Genomic DNA, 18,621 nt, shown 5'->3' with positions numbered 1-18,621 from the left:
CCCCTAACGGGGCTCAGGGCAGTCGGTGTGGGGTGATCACTGCCCCATGGGTCAGGGGATGGGGCCGTGGTTAGCAGTAACCCTATAGGGAGGGGGGAATGCAATCTGCTGCCTTCAAGGGGTGTTGGAGAGCTTCGTATACCCAGGTCTGCCGAGTGGATGAAATTATATATATCTGTGTGTTCTCCCTGCTGTCTCCCCAAACTCCATGCATTTGGGTTTCCTTCGTACTGGCAGCAAAAGTCTTGCTCTAAATGCAGGAGGGACATGGGATCCTGTTACTGCTGAGAAGTCAGAAGAGAGCTGCTGCTGCAGGAGACTCAATCACTTGGGGGAAGCCAGTCTTAAAAAGCAGTGATTCTGTGCGGAAGCTCTTAAACATCCATTCCCTTTGGTTCCGGCAACATTTCACACTTTCTGCATGTTACATCTCACGTGTCAAAGCGTTTTAGAGCTGTATTAAAAGGTGCTCACAGGAACCGCAGTTTAAACACGGAGCTGGGTGACCTAAATCTGACTCCTCGTCCAGGCGCAGGAAACAAAGCCCAGATGTACCAGTCCCTCAAACGTTTATTTTTGTTGTGTGTACACTGACACTTGCAGACTGGTGTCTTTTTTCAGCTCAAAGTGACCCTCCCAATAAGGTTTTTAGTAAGGTATGCTTTTTCTTTTCATGTTGAAGGCACGTAGGATATTTAAAACATTATTTTTCTTTCTTGAAAAATGATGTGCAGATCCTGTGGCCTGAGCTGAGACTGTCATCAATGGAAAATGTAGTCAGTCTCAAATCAAACTGAGGAGCAGTAGCAGTTTTGCATATACCTTTGAGTTCTGCTTGAAGCCCTCATGCATAATATATAGATCTACCTGAAACTTCCCTGATTACTAAAGCAGATGTCTCCCCTCATACTGCCACGGTAAGGACCAGGAAAGCAGACTGACTATTAAGCGAACAAAATAAACACACAGGGGTTTTCCTCCTTGCTTGTTCAGTGCTGCAATTTGCAAGTGTCGGCCGTAGTCACTGCAATTCAACATTTCCAGGCAGGATACGGTTATTTTTTTAATGCAAATTGCCCTGCTCACACCCTGCTCCTTGAAACTCACCCCCTTGCCCCTCCTACCATGCCCCCCCCCCCCCCCGGTTTTGCATGGGGCAGCCTCAACTGGCCCAGGGTGCCATGGGCACGGTGCCGCCTTCACGCCTGGGCTGGCAAATTTTTAGGACAGTTTCCCTGAGGCAGTGATAATCCCTCTCCCTCCGAGGGGGGCCAGCTGCCCGCACCCCTCCCCGGCCCGCAGCCTCCTGCTCCCTGTTGCTATGGCAAAGGATGTGTGTTGCCAGGGAGAGCGGCACGGTGGAGATACCCTCCTCCCGCCGTCGCCATGTCAACCGTCTCCCTGCCTTCTCTCCCCTCTGTTGCCACGGAGACAGTCGCTGGCTCCCCATCTCCCGTGTTGCCGTGGTGCAGGGGAGGACGAGCCTCCGTGGAGGCTGCCGTTGCCACGGCAACGCGCTCCCCTGTTGCTATGGCAACAGCCCCGCGCTTCATCCTCTTGCCCCGTTGCTATGGTAACAGCATCCTTCCCACCCCGTCCTACCGCCCCTCCCCCAGCCCCCCCCGAAAAGGTGCCACGGGGCAGAACCCCACTCGTGGACACGGCCCGGGTGCGGGGGGCCGGGGAGCCCTGAAGGCGGGGGGTGCCCGGGGGACCTGAAAAGGGGCCGGGGGTGTGGGGATGGGCAGGGCAGGGCCCTGGCACAGGGCAGGGGCAGGGGACAGGGATGGGGAGCCGGGCCGGGGCCGGGGGCAAGGGGAGGGACCCGGGCTGGGGACAGGAACCCCGCCTGGCAGAGGGACACGGGGCGCAGGGCCCGGCCCCGTCCTCCCCGCGGGTGGTCCCGGCCCCGTCCCGCCCCCGTCCCGCCCGCCCGTCCCCATGGCAGCCGCCGGGCCGGGCCGGGCCATGGCGGCGGCCGCGCTTTGCCTGGGCCGGGCCTCGCAGCCGCCGCGGCCGCTGGTGGTGATCCTCGGCGCTACCGGCACCGGCAAGTCGGCGCTGGCGCTGCAGCTCGGGCTGCGCCTCGGCGGAGAGATCGTCAGCGCCGACTCCATGCAGGTACGGCCGGGCCCGGCCTCCGGGGAAGGCCCGGGGAAGGCCGCGGCCGGCCGGGGAAGGCCAGGGATAGGCCCGAGAACCGCGAGACGCCGGGGCCGGGCCTGGAGCTCGGGAAGGGCCGCGCCTGGGCCCGGGGGAGGCTGCGGCGGGGCCTGGGGAACGGGGAAGGCCGGGCCTGTGCCCGGGATCTCCGGTGGCGCCCAGGGCCTGGCTGAGTGTGTCGGGAGGCGGCCTCGCCTGGTACCGGGGGGGGGGGGGGGGCAGTGGGGCCTGGTCGGGGCCCGGAGAGGCCCAGCCCCACAGGGCTGCAGGCTGGGCTCCCCCGGGGACTCCAGGCCCCCTGGCCGAATGCCCGTGCGGGACAGCCCGGAGGACGAATCCTGCCCGCTGGGTGTGCTCCCAGCCCTGGTGCCCCTGTCCTGGGGAAGGGGCAGGCACCTGGCCGGGGCTCAGGGTGTTTTGGGTGATGTCCCTTCCCGTAACTTGTCCCCCAGCCACGGGGCATAGCGTGGTTTGCAGCACTGGCAAGCCATGGGCTCTCCCCTCGGCCACAGGGAGACCTGTACCCCTCTGCCATCGCCGGGCCCCGCTGGGTGCCTGCGCTGTGCCTCGCGCCCTGGCTGGGGCACCTGGCGAGGCAGCGGTGCTGGCTGGTGCCATCCATCCTTCCAGAGGCTGTTGTATGGACAAAGCGTAAGTGAGGCTTTAACGTGGCAGACGAAGGCAAGCACTCCCCTCCCCGGTCACCCAGCAAAGGGACACCGACACAGGAAAGACTGTTAAAAATGATACTTGTTACTTGCCAGTGACACTGTCTGTGGTCTCGTCTCTTATTGCAAGCGCCAGCGTGGAATATATCGGTTGTACAGTCAGGGTCAGTAAACACCAAAGAACTGAGCCTCATTTCTTTGGTCCTAATTGCGTTCAGCTACAAGAGCTTTGTCACAACAGGTAGATTTCAGGGATTTTGTTATTGTTTAGCAACATGGTTTCCTTCCTAATCAACACTTTCACTGTTCTTTTTCTGTAATGCTTGAACTTTTCCGTCAAGTTTAATGTTTAACATATAATTATTACACTTTATAAAAAGGTGTTTTCGGCCAGCAGCACCCTTTGCCCTTTGTGCTGCTCAGAGGTTGACTCTCGCTGTCCTGTGGCCCCCCTCCTGGTTTCCTCTGTTTGTATCCTAGAGAGCTAAATTTAAAACCTCCCTCTCCTGAATTTGGAGCAAGCAATCGGAAAGCTTTAATTTTATGGAATGGTTTCCTTAAGCTCTTGGGGAAAGAGCGTTTGATGGCTAAGCTGAGTTGACAAAATCCTGCAGGGGCAAAAACATGTGAGATGCGGAAGCTTTGTCCAGTGCTGCCTGACTGTGGGCAGCTGCCCTCCCGGCTGCCCGGCCCAGCCGACGCGAACCACCAGGCATTGCCGGTGTTGCGAGCCTTACCACATGCTCCCTAACGAAGGATGGGCACTTCCATCTTGCTGTCCGCAAGCCTGGGGTGGAACTGCCTGTGGGCTGGTTTTCTCTGCAGACCCTGTCTGGGCTGGGGTGGCTTTTTTTTGTTTTCTTTGGTTATTCGTGCCCATTTGTGTACTGTGAATGCCGAGGTTCTCCAGCCTTGCGGTGACTGCCAGCCCAGTGGGCTTTGGTATCAGGGAAAAAGTGCTGGTGACTGGAGCGATCCTGTGAACATGAGGCTCCTGCTGCAGCCTGAGCTCTGCAGACGTGGCTGGAGCCGACTGGCGTGCTGTGGATTCTCATTTCACGCTGGTGGATGTTTTAAAGCGTGTATTTTGTGCTCTGGTTGTTTCAGGGCCCTCTATGGGAATGCAGGCGCTGGGAGGACTTTGGCTGCAGGCGCCCAATGGCATCCGGGCTTGAGTGGCTCTTGTCCTCCTTTCCTTTTAATCTCATTCTAGCGTGACTGTGGAGCGAGAGCCGAGCAGCTCTGCTACTTTTATCCCGTAACGCGGCATGCTTTCGGCGTGGCCTCTCTGGGTGGTGAGGCGGGGGAGCCCTGCCTCTCCACTGCCCTGGCCGCCTGAAGGCACAGCCTTGAGCAGCGTGTGTCTGCGCCTCCCCCACCACGCTCCACTAACCCCCATGCCCCGCTTAGGCAGCCGCAGCCAGCCAACTGGGTCTGCTTTCTTGCTGGCTTTGTTCCCATGGAATATTGTCTCCTCGCTGCATATCCTTTTGCCTCGCAGAGCTGGCTCCGATGTCCTTGCGGAAGAGTCGCTGGGTTTTAAAAATCCCATTGCTTATTCTCGACTGACAGCTGCCAGCGACCATGTCGCCCTCAGCCCCTTCTGTCCATTCATCGCTGCGCTCCGTGCGGGCTCCGTGGAGCTCTGACAAATGCTGGCAGTGTTTTGGGCAGCTGCTGGAGCCAGAGCCAGGCTCGGGAAGGGGCCGGGGAGCCCCGAGCCCACCTGTTCCTGCACACAGGCACCCCTCTATCTCCAGGGTGTGTTCGTCACGGCCCTGAGTTGCTGTGGTCAAATTACAGACTTAGCTGCTGCCTGTGTGCAGCTCAGGAGCTCCAGTTAATCTGGTAGCCTCTTAATCTTTCTTTTTGTCCTTTCTGTTGCTGTTTGTCATCCCACTGAGTTTCCTTTAAGAGTAAGTCATTCCCTGGGAAGCCAGGCGGGGTGAAGCCAGTCCTGCTTCTTCATTCCTGATGGAGCAGTGAGCGTGCAGCGATCCCAGTGCCAGCTTGCTGGAGGGCCCCATCCACTCCCGATCCCACTGTCCCCTCTGGATTTCATACTTTGAAGCGGCAATGCAGTCCTTCTCCAGGGGCTGTTGTAGCACACTGGCTACATTTGTCAGTGAGTGTGTCAAGTCAGGACATCCTAAGAGCCTTTGCTGACGTCCTTCCCGTGGTAGGGATCAGAGAGGGGAGTGAATTGTGCTCTCCTTGCACCCTAGCTTGGTTTGGGTCCTCCATGTCCCTCTCCAGCTGGGAGATCCTTTGGCCCCTGTGAAGTCTTCACGCTCTTCCCAGCTGTAGGTGGCTTGGATGTGTCTGGGGTCCCCTTGCTACACAGCTGTTGTGTCACCTTCAATACCGTGGTCCCTGCACTCACCCTGCCTGTGCCTCTCTAGTGCAGATCGGGACAAAGGGACAGAGTTTGGGATTGTGCATGAAACTGGTCGCAGAATGAGGGTTCGAGAGAGCCCACCCTTCCTAGGCTGTGGGCTGAGGATCCTCACAGGCACCATTTCCTGAGGATCGCTGGTGTTTGTGCCTCCTGCCTCAGTTTCCCCACATGTTAAAGGAGGAGACAGCGCTGACCTTCCAGCACAGCGCTATGAGCTGTGGGGCTGATCTGCTGGGGGTTTCAGTGGCAGAGGTGGGAGGATGCCGTCAAGGCTAAGCATCTTTAGTCCCCAGCTTGTATTCGGTGTCTCGGAGGCCTGCTGCTCCAGGCTGCTGCTAATCTGTTTTGGGGCCTTAGAAAGCAACAAAGGCTTATCTGAGCCGCTTGCTGAAAATAGAAATGAGTGTCAGGAGGATGTCTCGGTGCGAGGCCCTGCCGACAGCCAGCTGGTGGAAACCTTCTCTGGGCTTTGCTGGGTGTGTGTAAAAGGCCGCCTTTGTTTCTTCCCAGCCCACACACTGACACTGCATTCCTCCTCTTGTTGCCAGATATTCAGGAAAGCTCTTGGTGTTTAATCTCTGGGAGAACCTTGGGGGATTGGAGCCTCAACTGTAAATCCTGGCTCTGCCCGCGCAGGGCACTGGGAGCTCCCGGCTGCCTCAGAGCCTCCCCGTCAGTCCTCTGTATTGACTGTGATTTCAGGCAGACAAGTGGGAGTTGGAGGAGCAGGAGGGCTGGACTGGCCCTTGCTGGGGGAGAGAAGGCATTGAGCCAAAGCTCGCTGAATTCAAAGGTTTTTTGGTGTCGACTGGAGACCTGTGTTGAATGGTGCTGCTCAGCCCAGGGCTTGGTAATGGAAGGGGATCAATAGGCTGCAGCCAGCCACGGGGCATGTTGGCAGAGAGCTGCCTCTTGGGTCTCTCCTCCTGTCTGCTCAACGTCCCCTGGAGCCAGCTGGGTTTCTGCAGGGCAGAAAGGAAGAGCATTTGGTTGCCCTCCTGCTCCCCCCCTCACTTCCTGCCTGCAGGCGAGCCTTTCTCCGCTGAGGGACTCGGAGCAGGGGCTGGCCCTCGCTCTCCAAGTGGCAAGTGCAAGAGTTAAGCAAGATGGGGAGTGTCTGCCGGGCTGCAGCCGGTTCAGCCGCCCCAGCAGCTCGCATAATTGCTCCAGGCAGGGATCGGGCTTCCCTGCTCCACTAACCTCGAGTCATCCCTTGCTGCTGCTCCATGTCTTCTGCCCATGGGTCACCTCTGTGTCACCTTGTCCTTCTGTCTGGGACCAGGGAAGGCAGTGGGTGGAGGCCGCGCTGCAGCCAGAGGCTGGGCAGCTTCTCAGAGGGGATTAAGGGGAAACGTGTTTCTGGAAGTCTGGCCCTCTGGCTGGGGTGGTTTCTGGGTAATTGAGGAGGAAGTGAGTTCGGCCATTTTCAGTCTCTTCCCCTATCAGGCCAGTTTATCCCAAGCTGGGAGACTGCTCCAAGCGTGGAGGTGTGGAGAGCTAAACACATCCTCCCTGTGACCACAGCATAAAGCAGAGCTTTAGCCACTGCCTGGCACGGAGAGTGCTCAGTCCTTGGCATGGCGCAGAGCTGGGCTGGACAGAAAGGCTTTATGAGCCCCACTGCGACCGTGTGCCTGCTGCCAGCACCCTCGGGGTGCGGGTCCCCGCTCAGATCTCTGTTTGTCTGCAGCTCTGCGGAGCCTCGCAGCACCCACTGACAGATGTGCCTGGGGCAGTGCTGGGGCCCAGGGGCACCCCGTGCCGAGGATGATTGTGTTTGCATGCTGTGGGGAGCAGGGTGAGGAGCCTTCCTCCCTTCTCCTGGGTGAAAGATGCTCTCATCTGAAAGGGTTCTGCTCACAGGACCCAGCCGAGCCGTGGGGACAGGACGCCAAGCTGAGGCGGCTCTGGTACTTGCACTGCCTGGGTCTGCAGGCTGGGCTGTGGTTGTTGCTTTATGCAGCCTGGAGGGTGGATTTGGGCTGTGGCTCAGATGCGTGCTGCTGGGATCACTGCTTAGCTCTTTACCAAGAATGCTCCCAAAGGGTTGGTTCGGGTGGCTTTTCTTTCTGCTCTGCTCTTAGCTGTCTAGCTAACGGCCAGCGTCTCTCAGCAGTGCTGTCCCAGGTGGTATATCCCAAACTCAGGATTGAAGATGCACCTCAAAGCAGCGAGATGCTGCTGGTTGCACTCACCAGTATCTCCTGGCACCTTGGTGCAGGACAGTGCCTCTTTTCCCCTGGCGTCACTGACCTGCACCAGTGTGTTTTGCTCCCCTCTGTACCTGGCTGGCTTGGTGAGAGCAGGCGATATGCCAGGTTTTTAAGGTGTGTGTGAGCTGAGACTGTTTGTGTGTTTAGGAGGCTCCTTGAAGTTGCATGTTGCATCCAGAGAGATCTTTGTGTGTTATGGGAAGCAGTGATCCTTGTTCCCAAAAGAGAGTCAGTGCTGTGCTGGGGTGTTTGGAGAGAGGCACGCTTGAGCTTTTAGCTGCAAAGGCAGCAGATGAGGAGCCCACAGCTTGGAGTCAGCTGCCCTCTGTGCTTCAGAGCTGGGCTTGCTTGGTTACGTTGACCGGGCTCTGACACCGCTCTCTGATCTCTCGATCAGCCTTTCCATCCCTAACTGCAGGGTTATATCAGACCAGGAAAGCAGTGGTGAGCCGTCACACTCATGGTTCATCTCCCGTGGGCAGGAACAAACACCAGAGAGAGGCAGTTTGGCCCTGGCAGGAGGAGGTGTTGCTGAGATTCCTGCTGCCTTGCCTGAACGGGGCATGTGCCCCTTGCCTGTGCTGCCTGCTTCTCCAGAGACCGGCAAGGGGCTTGGAGGGGTGATAGGGGCAGGCAGCAGCTGTGTGTGGGGGAAGGAGTGGGTGGTGATGCAGAGGTGAATGACAGGCTCTTCTCCTCCTCCTCAGGTGTACAAGGGCTTGGATATCATCACGAACAAGGTTTCTCCCCAGGAGCAGCGTCTGTGCAGACACCACATGATCAGCTTTGTGGATCCCCTTGTCTCTAACTACACAGTGGTGGATTTCAGAGACAAAGCCGTGGCTCTGATATCCTTTCATGCTGCGGTCTGCCTGGCTGAGCAGATATGGATTTCCTCCCCTCTACATCTAGATCTGCAACAGAGATCAGTGTTTGCGGCAGCCTTGGACTCTCCACATTGCAACCACCTCCAGTTTTCAGAGGATACTGCTGGCGAGGGGGGCTTGGAGGTGCTTTTGCCCAGGGCAGCTCCTCCTCAGGGATGGTTGGGGAAGATCTCTGCTGCACCGCAACAGTGCTGAACCGGGTATTGCCCTCCCTGGCAGTCCCTGGGTGTCCCTGAGTTTTGGTGGTAGCTGGCACAGTTGGCAGAGGATAGTGAGAGATGGGGGACATCTATAATCCTGTCCTGCAGCCTCACTGGCTCTGTGGGGCTGGAGAGTAGGCCCCAGGCTGTTGCTCCCCACAGCCCTCCCTCCCTGTCATGCATCTCTGCTTACGCTCCCTGACTGTGGCACATTGAAGATATCTTTGCCCGAGACAAGATCCCAATTGTTGTGGGAGGAACCAACTACTACATCGAGTCCCTGCTCTGGAAGGTCCTTATCAACACCAAGGTACTGTTGGAGGGCTGTGTATTGCTCCAGGAAAGGGTGAGCCCCATGTTCAGGGCAGGCTTCCTGTGGTTGGGCATGATGTTCCCCCTGCTAGAGTGGGGCAAGGAGGACCAAAAGCCCCTCGTTCACCGTGTGGGTCTGGGGGATCGTCTTGCTCGTGCTGGCCTTGCACATGGATGAGTGGCTTGACCCAGGGCTGCCTTGTGCCCCACAGGAGAAGGCCAGCACGGCCCCTGGGCTCGTCACCGACAGGAAAATACAGCTGGAGCAGCTGGACGGTGTCGAGCTCCATCGCCGCCTGAGCCAGGTGGATCCAGAGATGGCGGCCAAGCTGCACCCCCACGACAAGCGCAAAATGGCAAGGTGAGCTTGGCGTGCCAGGGGCAGGAGGTGCCAGGGCCCAGCACCCCTTCTTGAAGCAATCATGTGCCTGGGAACACAGCAGGATGGGCTCTCCCGTCCCAGGTGGGTGCTCCTAGCCTCTTAGCAAGGTGCTTGGGGACCTTGGAGCACTGATGTTGGGGAGCTCTCTGGGATGTGAGACCTTTGGCCACGGAGCCCCCAGCTTGAACTGCCTTTGGGGACCAGGACAGCCCATTGCTCCTGGCTTGTGCACGCTGGGGCTGCTTCCGCTGCGGTGCCCCAGCAGCAGGGTTTATCTGGAGCTATTTAAGGAGCAAGCTGCCATGCTGGCTGAGTAACATACCTGAGCTCTGTGGGAACAGCACGACAGCAAGACCAGGCTTGCTGCTTCGACGGGCCCATCCCAGCCAAGCCCTGGCCCAGAGGGAGCAGAACGCCGCCCACCCCATTCGCACGGTGCAGGGGGACAGAGGGTTGGGCACCCCGCATGGCTTCCTCCACCTCCCTGGCTGGGCTGGGCTGAGCTGGCAGTAATGCTTCGCAGCATTGGCAATGCTGGCCTCTTCCCTGCAGCCCTGCCTGGCTGGAAAGGGCAGGACTGGAGCCAGAACCCCATCCCCTGCAGGGCTTGTCCCGGTGCCAGGCAGGAGTGGGTGGCTATGCTCTGGGCTCCTTGGGTGCCATCGCTGTGCTCTGCACTGCATTGCACCCTCAGGACCTGGGTGTGCTTGGGATGCCAGGCACGGGAGGGGGCAGAAACCTGCCCTCCCCCAACATGAGAGGGTTGGATCGTAGCAAGTGTCTGCGGTTGCCTTTGGTGGAGCCCCCAGGGCTGCTGGGGAAATGGAAAAGCTCATCCTCACCCAGCCTCTGAGCTCTGTCTGTCTCTGCTTACAGGAGCCTCCAAGTGTTTGAAGAAACGGGGATCCCCCATAGTGAAATCTTGCACCAGCAGCAGGAGGAGGAAGGTGGGGGGCCCTTAGGGGGGCCCCTGAAATACCCACATTCCTGCATCTTGTGGCTCCATGCAGACCAGGCAGGTGAGAGTGGACTCCTGGCTGTCTGAGTGAGGTGATGCAGGATTAGGGCTGACTCCCTGCTCCTGCCCCAGCCTCCTCCCTGAACGAGGCAGCAATTCCTTTGGCATCAGTGGGTGAGACAGAGGACTCGCTCCCCTTGCCTGCCGGGCTCTGCTTTCCTCAGGTGGACTGGGAGGCTGGCAGCACCACACTGTGACCTGGCATGTTGTCCAGCTGTGGGCCTCCCAAGGGCACGGCTCCAAGCGGCTGAGTGTGTCCTGCTCTCCTCCTCCCAGCTCTGGACCAGCGGCTGGAGAAGCGGGTGGATGACATGCTGGCTGCGGGACTGCTGGAGGAGCTGCGGGATTTCCACCGACGCTACAACCAAGAGAAGGTGGCTGAGAACCGGTGGGTGAGAAATCAGCTCCCTCTCTGCTCCCACTCCCACCTGTCAGACCCATGCAGGGCCCAGAACGACTCTGTCTGCAGTACCTCCGACATATCACTGCTCCTGCAGTGCCTTCTCCTGCGGCAGGGCCAGCAGATGGGACAGGTGTCTGCCTCAGCAGAGAGGTCTGAACCAGCTAGACCCTCCAGCACTTCCTGGCCTTCCCTGCCAGAACCCTTAGACCAGGGTTGGTCAAACAGCAGAGTCCCTGTGGGTCTCAGTGTTGAATGAATTTTGCCTGAACTTCACCTGCCAAGTGGTGATGTTTCCCCTCAGTAAAAATTGCTTGGTGCTGCTTGAGTGTTCACACAGCAAAGCTGACATGGCATGGCACTGAAGGCACTGCTTTGTGTTCCTGTGTGTGCCTGGCATGCCTTGTCCCCTGAGGCCATGGACTTGTGTCACCTGGGGAGGTCCCCGCAGGGTGAGACACAGAGAGCTCAGCTATTCTGGGGAGGGTTGAGGTCTCCCACTGTTCCGAAGGAGATGGTCTTGACCTCTACCTCTTGTCTTGTTGTCCAGGCAGGATTACCAGCATGGCATCTTCCAGTCCATTGGCTTCAAGGAGTTCCACGAGTACCTCGTCAGTGAGGGGAACTGCTCGCCCGAGACCAGCGCCCTACTGCTGCAAAAAGGTGGGAAGAGCACTCTGCATGCCCTACGTCCCTCAGCCCCACACAGCTCCAGGTGACGCTGCGTGATGGTCTGAACCAAGCTCGAACCTTCGGGCAGGTCTTCTTGGGGTCGAGCTGCACCTTTTTCCAATTCAGCCAGCCTGGGGGGGCAGGGACTCCTCAGCACAGCAGAGGTCCCAGGCAGAATCGGTCTGTGTCGAGGAGGGTTCAGTGCGAAGTGGAGATGGAGGCTGAGGAAACCACAGAAACGATAAAAGCCTTGAAAACAAGTCTGGTGCAGAAGCGTCATGTTGTGTCTGCTCAGGAGATGATTACAGAGGGATACGATAAGTCCGGTACTAAATATTGAAAGGTTGTACAGTGGTAAACCATCCTCTGGGCCCACTGCGGGTAGGACAAGGAGTCCTGGGCTCTGTTTGTGCAGGGAAATACTCATTTAGGCGTTATGAGAGCAGTGCAACCCCTGAAAAGATTGTCCTATCTGCTAAAAGCTTTAGGGGGGTTTTGGGCCCTTTGCACCCAGTGTCCATTCAAGAGCATTTGGGACACGTTGTCCAGCCCTTCTGCGCTGCCCCTACACTCTGCCTGGCAGGGCTTGGCTGCTTTGCTGTGATGACCACTTCTCACTGCTGGCCTGGACACCTCCAGACTGACAGAAATACTTCCCTTAAGTGAGCACCGTACCATCCAGCACAAACTTTTGCCCTGTATGATTTGCTTGCGCCGGAGCTGACAGCCTCTTCTCACTCTGCTTTGAACTCAGCTTGCAGTGTTGTGCTGACCTTTGTTTTTATTTTTTACTCCCTCTGTTTCAAAGGGATCGAGGCCCTGAAGCAGGTGACTAAGAGATATGCCCGGAGGCAGAACAAGTGGGTCCGAAACCGCTTCCTGAGACGTAAGTCCTCTGTTCCTGCCCTGCCTCGCCATCCCTGTTTTTGCATCTCTTCTCATCCCTCCTTCGTGCATCCCCTGCTCCCAGCTCAAGAGAGGAGAGTGGTGGCTTCTGCTTTGGGGCAGCGTGTGTGAGGGGGATGCGAATCCAGCAGAGGTTGATCTTGCCTGGATTCTTCTGGCTGGCCCAGGCTGCCCTGGCTCTGCAAGGGTCTGCTACCAGCAGAACCCTCCAGGTTCCACCCACCAGGCTCTGCCCTGCTTGCAACCTGAACATGTGGGAAGGAGAGCAGCCGCTCGGTCCTCCTGAGACAGCCCACTCAGCACTGTCCATGTTTATCTTGCCCACAGCCTGCCTGCCCAGACACTCGGGAAGCCAGCTTCTTCTCACTGCTTCCCCTGTACCCCTGCCTGTCAAGGGAAGCTCTTCCCCTCCCAACAGAAGTGCTATCAGGATGGCTAATACCCCAACAGAACAAACAAGCAAAGTCTCAGCCCTGTGGCAGGCAGCAGTAGATGACTATGGCTGCAGCATCCCTGCTGCCTATCCTGCTGACGGCTCCCGAGGGGCTCGAGGAGGGGGCACGCAGCTCTGTCCCTCTCCCCACGCACCCAGACGTGCTCCCCGTGCAGGGCGAAAAGCCCAGTTGACAGCTGCCCTCCCGATTAGGAGCAGGGGCCCATTGGCTGCTCTTAGCCCGGGCCCTGCTCACTGCAGTGGCAAGGAGCCAGCAGGACTTCCCCGTCCCAGCCCCAGCCTTGGAGCAGGGCCAGCAGCAGCAGCTGGGAGCCAGGAACTTGTTGAAAGGTGCTTGGTAGGGGCAAAACAACAATAAAATAAAATAAAACTGAAAAAAAAAAAAGGCAGGGAGAAACTTGAGTCAAAAGATGGGCTTTGAATGGAGTGCAAGAGCTTTCCCAGAGCCATGTGCTTGGTGGCTGTGGCTCACCTTTCTGGTGGCAGGTGTGCTTCAGATCAGCCCTGCTTGTTTGGGAGCTTGTTTGTGGTTACAGCAATAAAAAGCAGCACCTGCTGGAGACTGGCGTGCGGCAGCCTTTGATGGCTTTGTCCAAGCGGGACTGTGTGCCCAATGTCTGCAGGCAGGTGAGCCGTGGCAGGGCAGCGACATCACCGGAGGGAGTGGGCGCTCTCTGATTGCAACTGTCTCGCCCCGGTTGGGTTGCAGCGAGTACCCCATGCCCTCGTGCCAGGCTGCGGGAGGCCAAAAGGGTGGCTTTGAAACTGTGCCTTGTCAGGTCGAGGCATTAGTAAAGCGTTTCCTGCCGTGATCTGCTACTGTGAGCCGGGAGTGTTGGCCCCTGCAGCGGCAAGCAATTACAGCTCTGGGAACCTGCACCCACAGATTCCTCATCCAGACTCCATGCCTGCATCTCCTTGTAAGCTTTGTGTGATGGCTTTGTGCCTGGATCTAGCTTTTGATCTTCTGTGGCCTCCTGTGGACTGTGGCCGTGATGAAGTGTCTGCTGTTATGATGGGCTGTTGGTGTCCTCATATTTCATTATGCTGCCCTGAAGGCAGATAACCATGAAGGTGCTTGCTACAGGTCTTAGGTGTTCTTGCTGTTTGCAAGTGTGGTGCCCCCCAAGCTGAGGTCTTTGATAATTTTGGCTCTGGAAAGGCTGGTGCTGTTTGCTTCTGAATGTTAAGGGACAGCTAGATAGGAAGGAGCAGGTCTCCCTGGTCACAGCGTAGCCCTGTGGGTGCTAGGACATGATGCTGGGGAGGTTCTGGTGGTGGCCTACCTTTCTGTGTCTCTGTAGGTCCTGGACCCAATGTGCCCCCGGTATATGGGTTGGAGGTGTCTGATCTCTTGCGGTGGGAGGAGGATGTGCTGAAACCTGCTCTGGAGATCGTGGAGAGCTTCATCCAGGTACTGGGTTAACATGTGAGCCGTGGCTGAGAAGCCAGCTCTTGGTAGTCTCCATAACTTGGCACTTAGTCTCTCCCTTGAGCAGGGCTGTCTGCTTACGTGTCCAGCCTTGGCCTTTCCTCGCAGTGGCAGAGGGTTGTTGTCTAAGCTGAAAATTTCTCCTAATGCCCAGTACTCGTCTTGCATGATAAAACTGCAGCTTCTGTCCTGCTAACCTTAGTGTCTGCGTATGGCAAGGTCGCATCCCAAAGCCTGCCAAAGTGAACACAGCCAAGCAAATTTTCATAGTAGAAACCAATTTGAGACGTTATTTAATCTACAGGGACGTGAGCCCCCAGCAGAGCCTGTGAAGATGGAGTACGATGTAAACGAGAACAAACGGAGTCATCGCGTGTGTGAGCTCTGCGACAGAGTCATCATCGGGGACAGGGAGTGGGCAGGTAGGATCCGGCAAGGAGGAGAGGAGAGGACCTGGGAGGGGGCACAGTGGATGCTGTTATGTGGAGGGATGGAGCAAGGCAGTTCTCCGGAGCAGAGCAGCTTCCTTGGCTGTCTCTGCTTGGCGGGATGACCCTCAGCACATGATCGTGGCCTTTCAAGGATTGTTTACAGCCCGTGTATGAAAGCAGCCATTTGCAAGCCCAGAGGGGGTGCAGGAGCTGTGCCACAGCAGCCATCTGTTGGGCTTCCCCCCCTTCCCCGGCACCCAGTAAACACTGCCGCTCTCTGCCGTCACACCAGACGTGGGGATCTATATGTAGCATCAGGCCTCAGAGCTGTCTCTGTTTAGTCAGGGCTGCCAGTCCTGTTCAGCACTTTAGATACTTTGTCAAAAAGCACAGAACAAATCTATTTCTTCTAAAATTTTGTTGTGCAAAATGAAAGTTTCTTAATGTTTTTAATAGCTCAGTTTTGCTCCAGTATCTCCTGTTTGTGTGTTTGTTGGTTTTTGGTTTTGTTTTGTTTTGTTTTTTTTAAAAAAAAGTATTCCTAGCTGTAATGGTAATATAAAGGGATTTTCTATTTTCAATAGACTTACTTTAAAAGAGCTCAGTTGGAATCAGATTAGCTCAGTGAATTTATCTCTGCTGTGAGTCTCATGCTGAGAACCAGAAACAAAAAGTAGTGGAGAAACTGGCTGCAGAAATGAAACTGATAAGTCTCCATGTGTTGCCCAAATGCAGTATATGCAGACACAGTGCAAAGATAAATTTCTCAGGTCATTGGTCATCGGATTTGAACGAGTCACTTATTCTTACTGATCCAGGGAGCTGCTGAAAGCAGAGATGGAAGTAGGCACAGAATAGGAAGCTTGTTGTTGTGAGATCATTTTGTAAGTGTAATTGTTATTTTAGCCAGTCTCAGCTGTCTCAGCTTGGAGGTGCTTTGAAGGAGCTCTCCCTGCTCCAGAACTAGAGGACTCTGAAAGCTATCGGGGTCCATGCCATCCTTCCAGGTCCAGCAAGTTTTGTGACCAAGTGGAAAGTCAAGATCCCCTCAAACACCACAGCTGCAACTACATGTCCTCTAGGGATGTCATCCTGAATTCTGATAGGTGATGACAATACCTTTCTCAACCAAGACCAGCTGTTGTTCTCTGCATCCAGCTGAATTTGGCTCAAACCCCTAGATGGTGGGAGAAAAATGGTTCAAAACCTGGGTGTTACTTGTAACTGCAAAATTTAAAAGCTCAAAGGGAAGTGAAAACAGCAGTGGGAGCTGAGTCGATCTGCAATCTGGTCTGTTTTCTCAAGTCAAGTTACAGATAGTTCCGGGAACTGTTTCCCAGTACCCCACTGGCTCTGGAAGATTTTAAAATTTTGTCTAATTTTATAATTTGTATGGACTTAAAAGAGCACACCTCCCCAGATAGCAGCAGAAATCAGTGCTTCGTCCAGCCACTGTACACTTTGGTATTGCTTGGGACAAATTGTAAGAGGTGAGACTTTACTTCCAGCTGAGGGTGACCCTACAGCATTGGGATAAAGCAGCAGCTTTGCATCTTATTTCATCCTTTGGCAGAAAAGGATGACTTGAAAACACCTGAAGGCCTTGATTCAGTGAGCACGTACCCTTGTTTAATTAAGGCCCTGCTTGAAAAGTTTGCTGCTTTAATTGCTGCTCTGATCTCTTGGAAATAGCAAAACTGCCCTGCTAAGATGGTACATTGGTCTGGTTAGACAAAGTGCCTTCTACTTAGATAATACCACTGATACAGGAGGTTTTACTGTCCTTAACTATGTGATTTTGAACAGAAAAGCAGCTCCTGCTGCCCCACTGTGTCAGTACAAGTTGCATCCCTGGGATTATGCCTCTGTTCCCATCTGACTCCTGCTGAAGTGCTCCTGTAGCTGGAGGCCTTGCCCTGGAGTTATGCAAAAGCATAATTATGCTCGGCTCCATCCCTATCCGCGCTGTAGATGTATAGGATATCCCCAATGCTGTGGTGCAGGCATCTAGGCTTACAAATGATCCTGGCTGCGCTCCATGGCATGGCGGAGAGTTGCACAACCTCACCCGCATCCTGCAATGTGCCACCTCTTTGGTAACACTTTTCTTTCTCCTGTCCTCCTGGCGTCGTGTCTCGGTTAAGAGCAGGCTTGCTGGGAGAGTTGAGTCCTGACAGTCTGGAGTCTTCTGCATGTACAGAGCCAGGTTTTTTCCCCTCTCCCAGTCCTTCCTGTGGTCAGGAGAGGGCTTGGAAGGGTTGTCCCCCTCTGAGCCCCAATAATTTGGCCTAGAAGTGTCCTGAGAAGTGGCCAGGGCAGGGCTTGGGAGTTCACTTTTCTGTGAGAATGAGTTCTGTGGGAGGATGGGAAGGGAGGGTGCTCTGCACTGCACAGGGGGATTGGGTCAGGTGTTTCCTTCTCCAGTTCCCCAGAGTTAAATGCTCTGTTTGCCCCTTTCTCCAGCTCACACACGATCCAAATCCCACCTGCACCATCTGAAGAAGAGAAGGAAGCTGGAGGCCGCCAGCCATGCTGCAGAGACCGAGGGGGACAGTGGGGGCGCAGAGAGCTTGGGCGAGGACAGCAGCTTGCCTTTGCTGTAGGTTGCAAAGCAGCTGGGGAAGAGGAGCAGCCACGCTTCCACCTGCACGGCGAGGAAACGACTTAGTCCTGGGAGACCTTGAACCGAATGAGCTGAGTAATTTTTTTCGGGATGAGGCAGGTGCAACCAAAGGCCGCATCAGATCCTCTTCATGTGGCCTCATCGCGCCATGTTCCCATGCTTCCTCAGCCCTGCCTGGAAAGGGCTGGGCCCCAGGGCAAGGCTGCTGGGAGCATTCTCCCATGCCAAGCATTAATTCCTGCCAGAGACGCAGCATTATCCTTGGAATGGTTGAGCCGATGCTGCTGGCGTGTGAACGTGTTGTTCTCAAGAGACAGAAATACCCTGCACTCCTCCAGCTTGGCCAGGAGTGCAACTCCCTGAATGATCTCTTACTGCCTTTATTGTGGAGAGGATATTTTTTTTCTTTTATATGGAAATAAAGTTTCAAGATTATTGTGGGCTCCCCTCCCTATTAACAAGTGCAGTTTTCTTGCTCTCTGTTTCCACCTGGCCCAGGTTCCTTGCTCTGGGCACAGGGCAGGACATCCAGGCCTGGTTCCTTCTTCCAGTCACCTTTTCTGCAGCTTCCAAGGGAGCTGAGCAGATGTTCTCAGCTTGATGGAGGCAGGCTGATCCCTATGCACATAGCAGGTGCAGAAGGAGCTGGCACCTGTTAAACAGGAACTTGGAAATGATCTCATCAAGTTTGCAGCAGATGAGTCTGTCCTAGTTAAAGCTGAATTCCCGGGGGTTTACACTGTGGTTTGGCAGTGGGAACCAGCCCTGCATTTGAATCTGAGTTGCTGAGCAGCAAATTCCTTGTGCCACGTCCATGAGGCACTTGGTCTCAGCAGCATTGTTCCTGGAGGACGCGAGACCTGTCTGCACCACCGCTCTTCCCGGCGTGCCACTCTGGTGAAACCAGGAGGGTCTTTTCCAGGGCATTTGGGATTCTCCTTGGCAATGCAATCAAGATGGTCCCTCCTGGTAGGGTTTTGGGTTGGTAGAGCACACTTGCGATACACCATGTGGTAAGAACCATCTCCCAGGGCTCAGCCTGCAAGGGGAAGGGCTGCGTGGGTGGATCTGCCATGGCAGGCTCTGGAGATGCCTGCTCTGGTGGGGATTAGATTAAACCTCCAGTTTGTGTTCCTCAGCACTGAATTATTTCTGTAACGCTCTGTGGGGCAGCTGCCTTGGGCTGTTTGATAGGGGCATGGGCTGGCTTGGGAGCTTGGACTAAAGGGAATATGCAGGGAAGAGCTGGGATTTTGGGTTGTCTTTTCTCTGGCAGTGGTGGGCAGAGCTGGGCATCAATTTTGAAATGCTGGGTGCCCTGTTTGTATTACTGGGTCTATCTGCAGGGCCAGCTGAACCTCTTCTCCAGCCCAGACTTGTTTGCCATCCACGCTGACTCAAGCATATGTGGATACGGGTTCAGCCCAGTGCTGGAGCACATGGCCAAGGGGTTGTGGCGTGG

General features: G+C 55.9%; 1 protein-coding gene across 5 annotated transcripts; it reads left to right on the top strand.

Moving 5' to 3' along the window:
• Positions 1-1,909: 1,909 nt before the first annotated feature.
• Positions 1,910-17,594, top strand: TRIT1 (tRNA isopentenyltransferase 1). 5 transcript variants are annotated; one of them, XM_075773827.1, is made up of 11 exons: positions 1,912-2,121; positions 8,150-8,292; positions 8,743-8,875; positions 9,054-9,202; positions 10,100-10,242; positions 10,518-10,629; positions 11,192-11,304; positions 12,122-12,199; positions 13,978-14,087; positions 14,410-14,537; positions 17,000-17,335. In XM_075773827.1, the coding sequence occupies exons 1-11, from the start codon at positions 1,942-1,944 to the stop codon at positions 17,202-17,204; spliced, it is 1,494 nt and encodes a 497-aa protein (XP_075629942.1). In that variant the 5' UTR covers positions 1,912-1,941; the 3' UTR covers positions 17,205-17,335. The 5 variants fall into 5 exon arrangements, with proteins under 5 accessions (XP_075629946.1, XP_075629942.1, XP_075629943.1 ...); XM_075773828.1 differs by having other exon boundaries at positions 1,914-2,121; positions 8,743-8,839; XM_075773830.1 differs by having other exon boundaries at positions 1,931-2,121; positions 8,150-8,290; positions 8,741-8,839; positions 14,410-14,527; positions 17,000-17,594.
• Positions 17,595-18,621: the final 1,027 nt, after the last annotated feature.

Source organism: Balearica regulorum, chromosome 22 (genome assembly GCF_011004875.1).
Source record: "Balearica regulorum gibbericeps isolate bBalReg1 chromosome 22, bBalReg1.pri, whole genome shotgun sequence".
NCBI lineage: Eukaryota > Metazoa > Chordata > Aves > Gruiformes > Gruidae > Balearica > Balearica regulorum.
The sequence above is the reverse complement of the archived record's forward strand: the minus strand, read 5'-3'. Positions and strand labels throughout refer to the sequence as shown.

Bases quoted from the DNA above. Each gene is read 5' to 3' on its own strand.
- TRIT1 (XM_075773827.1), top strand. From the start codon at position 1,942: ATGGCAGCCGCCGGGCCGGGCCGGGCCATGGCGGCGGCCGCGCTTTGC. The intron at 11,305-12,121 runs GTGGGAAGAGCA...TCTGTTTCAAAG, and splicing joins CGCCCTACTGCTGCAAAAAG to GGATCGAGGCCCTGAAGCAG. The intron at 12,200-13,977 runs GTAAGTCCTCTG...GTGTCTCTGTAG, and splicing joins CCGAAACCGCTTCCTGAGAC to GTCCTGGACCCAATGTGCCC.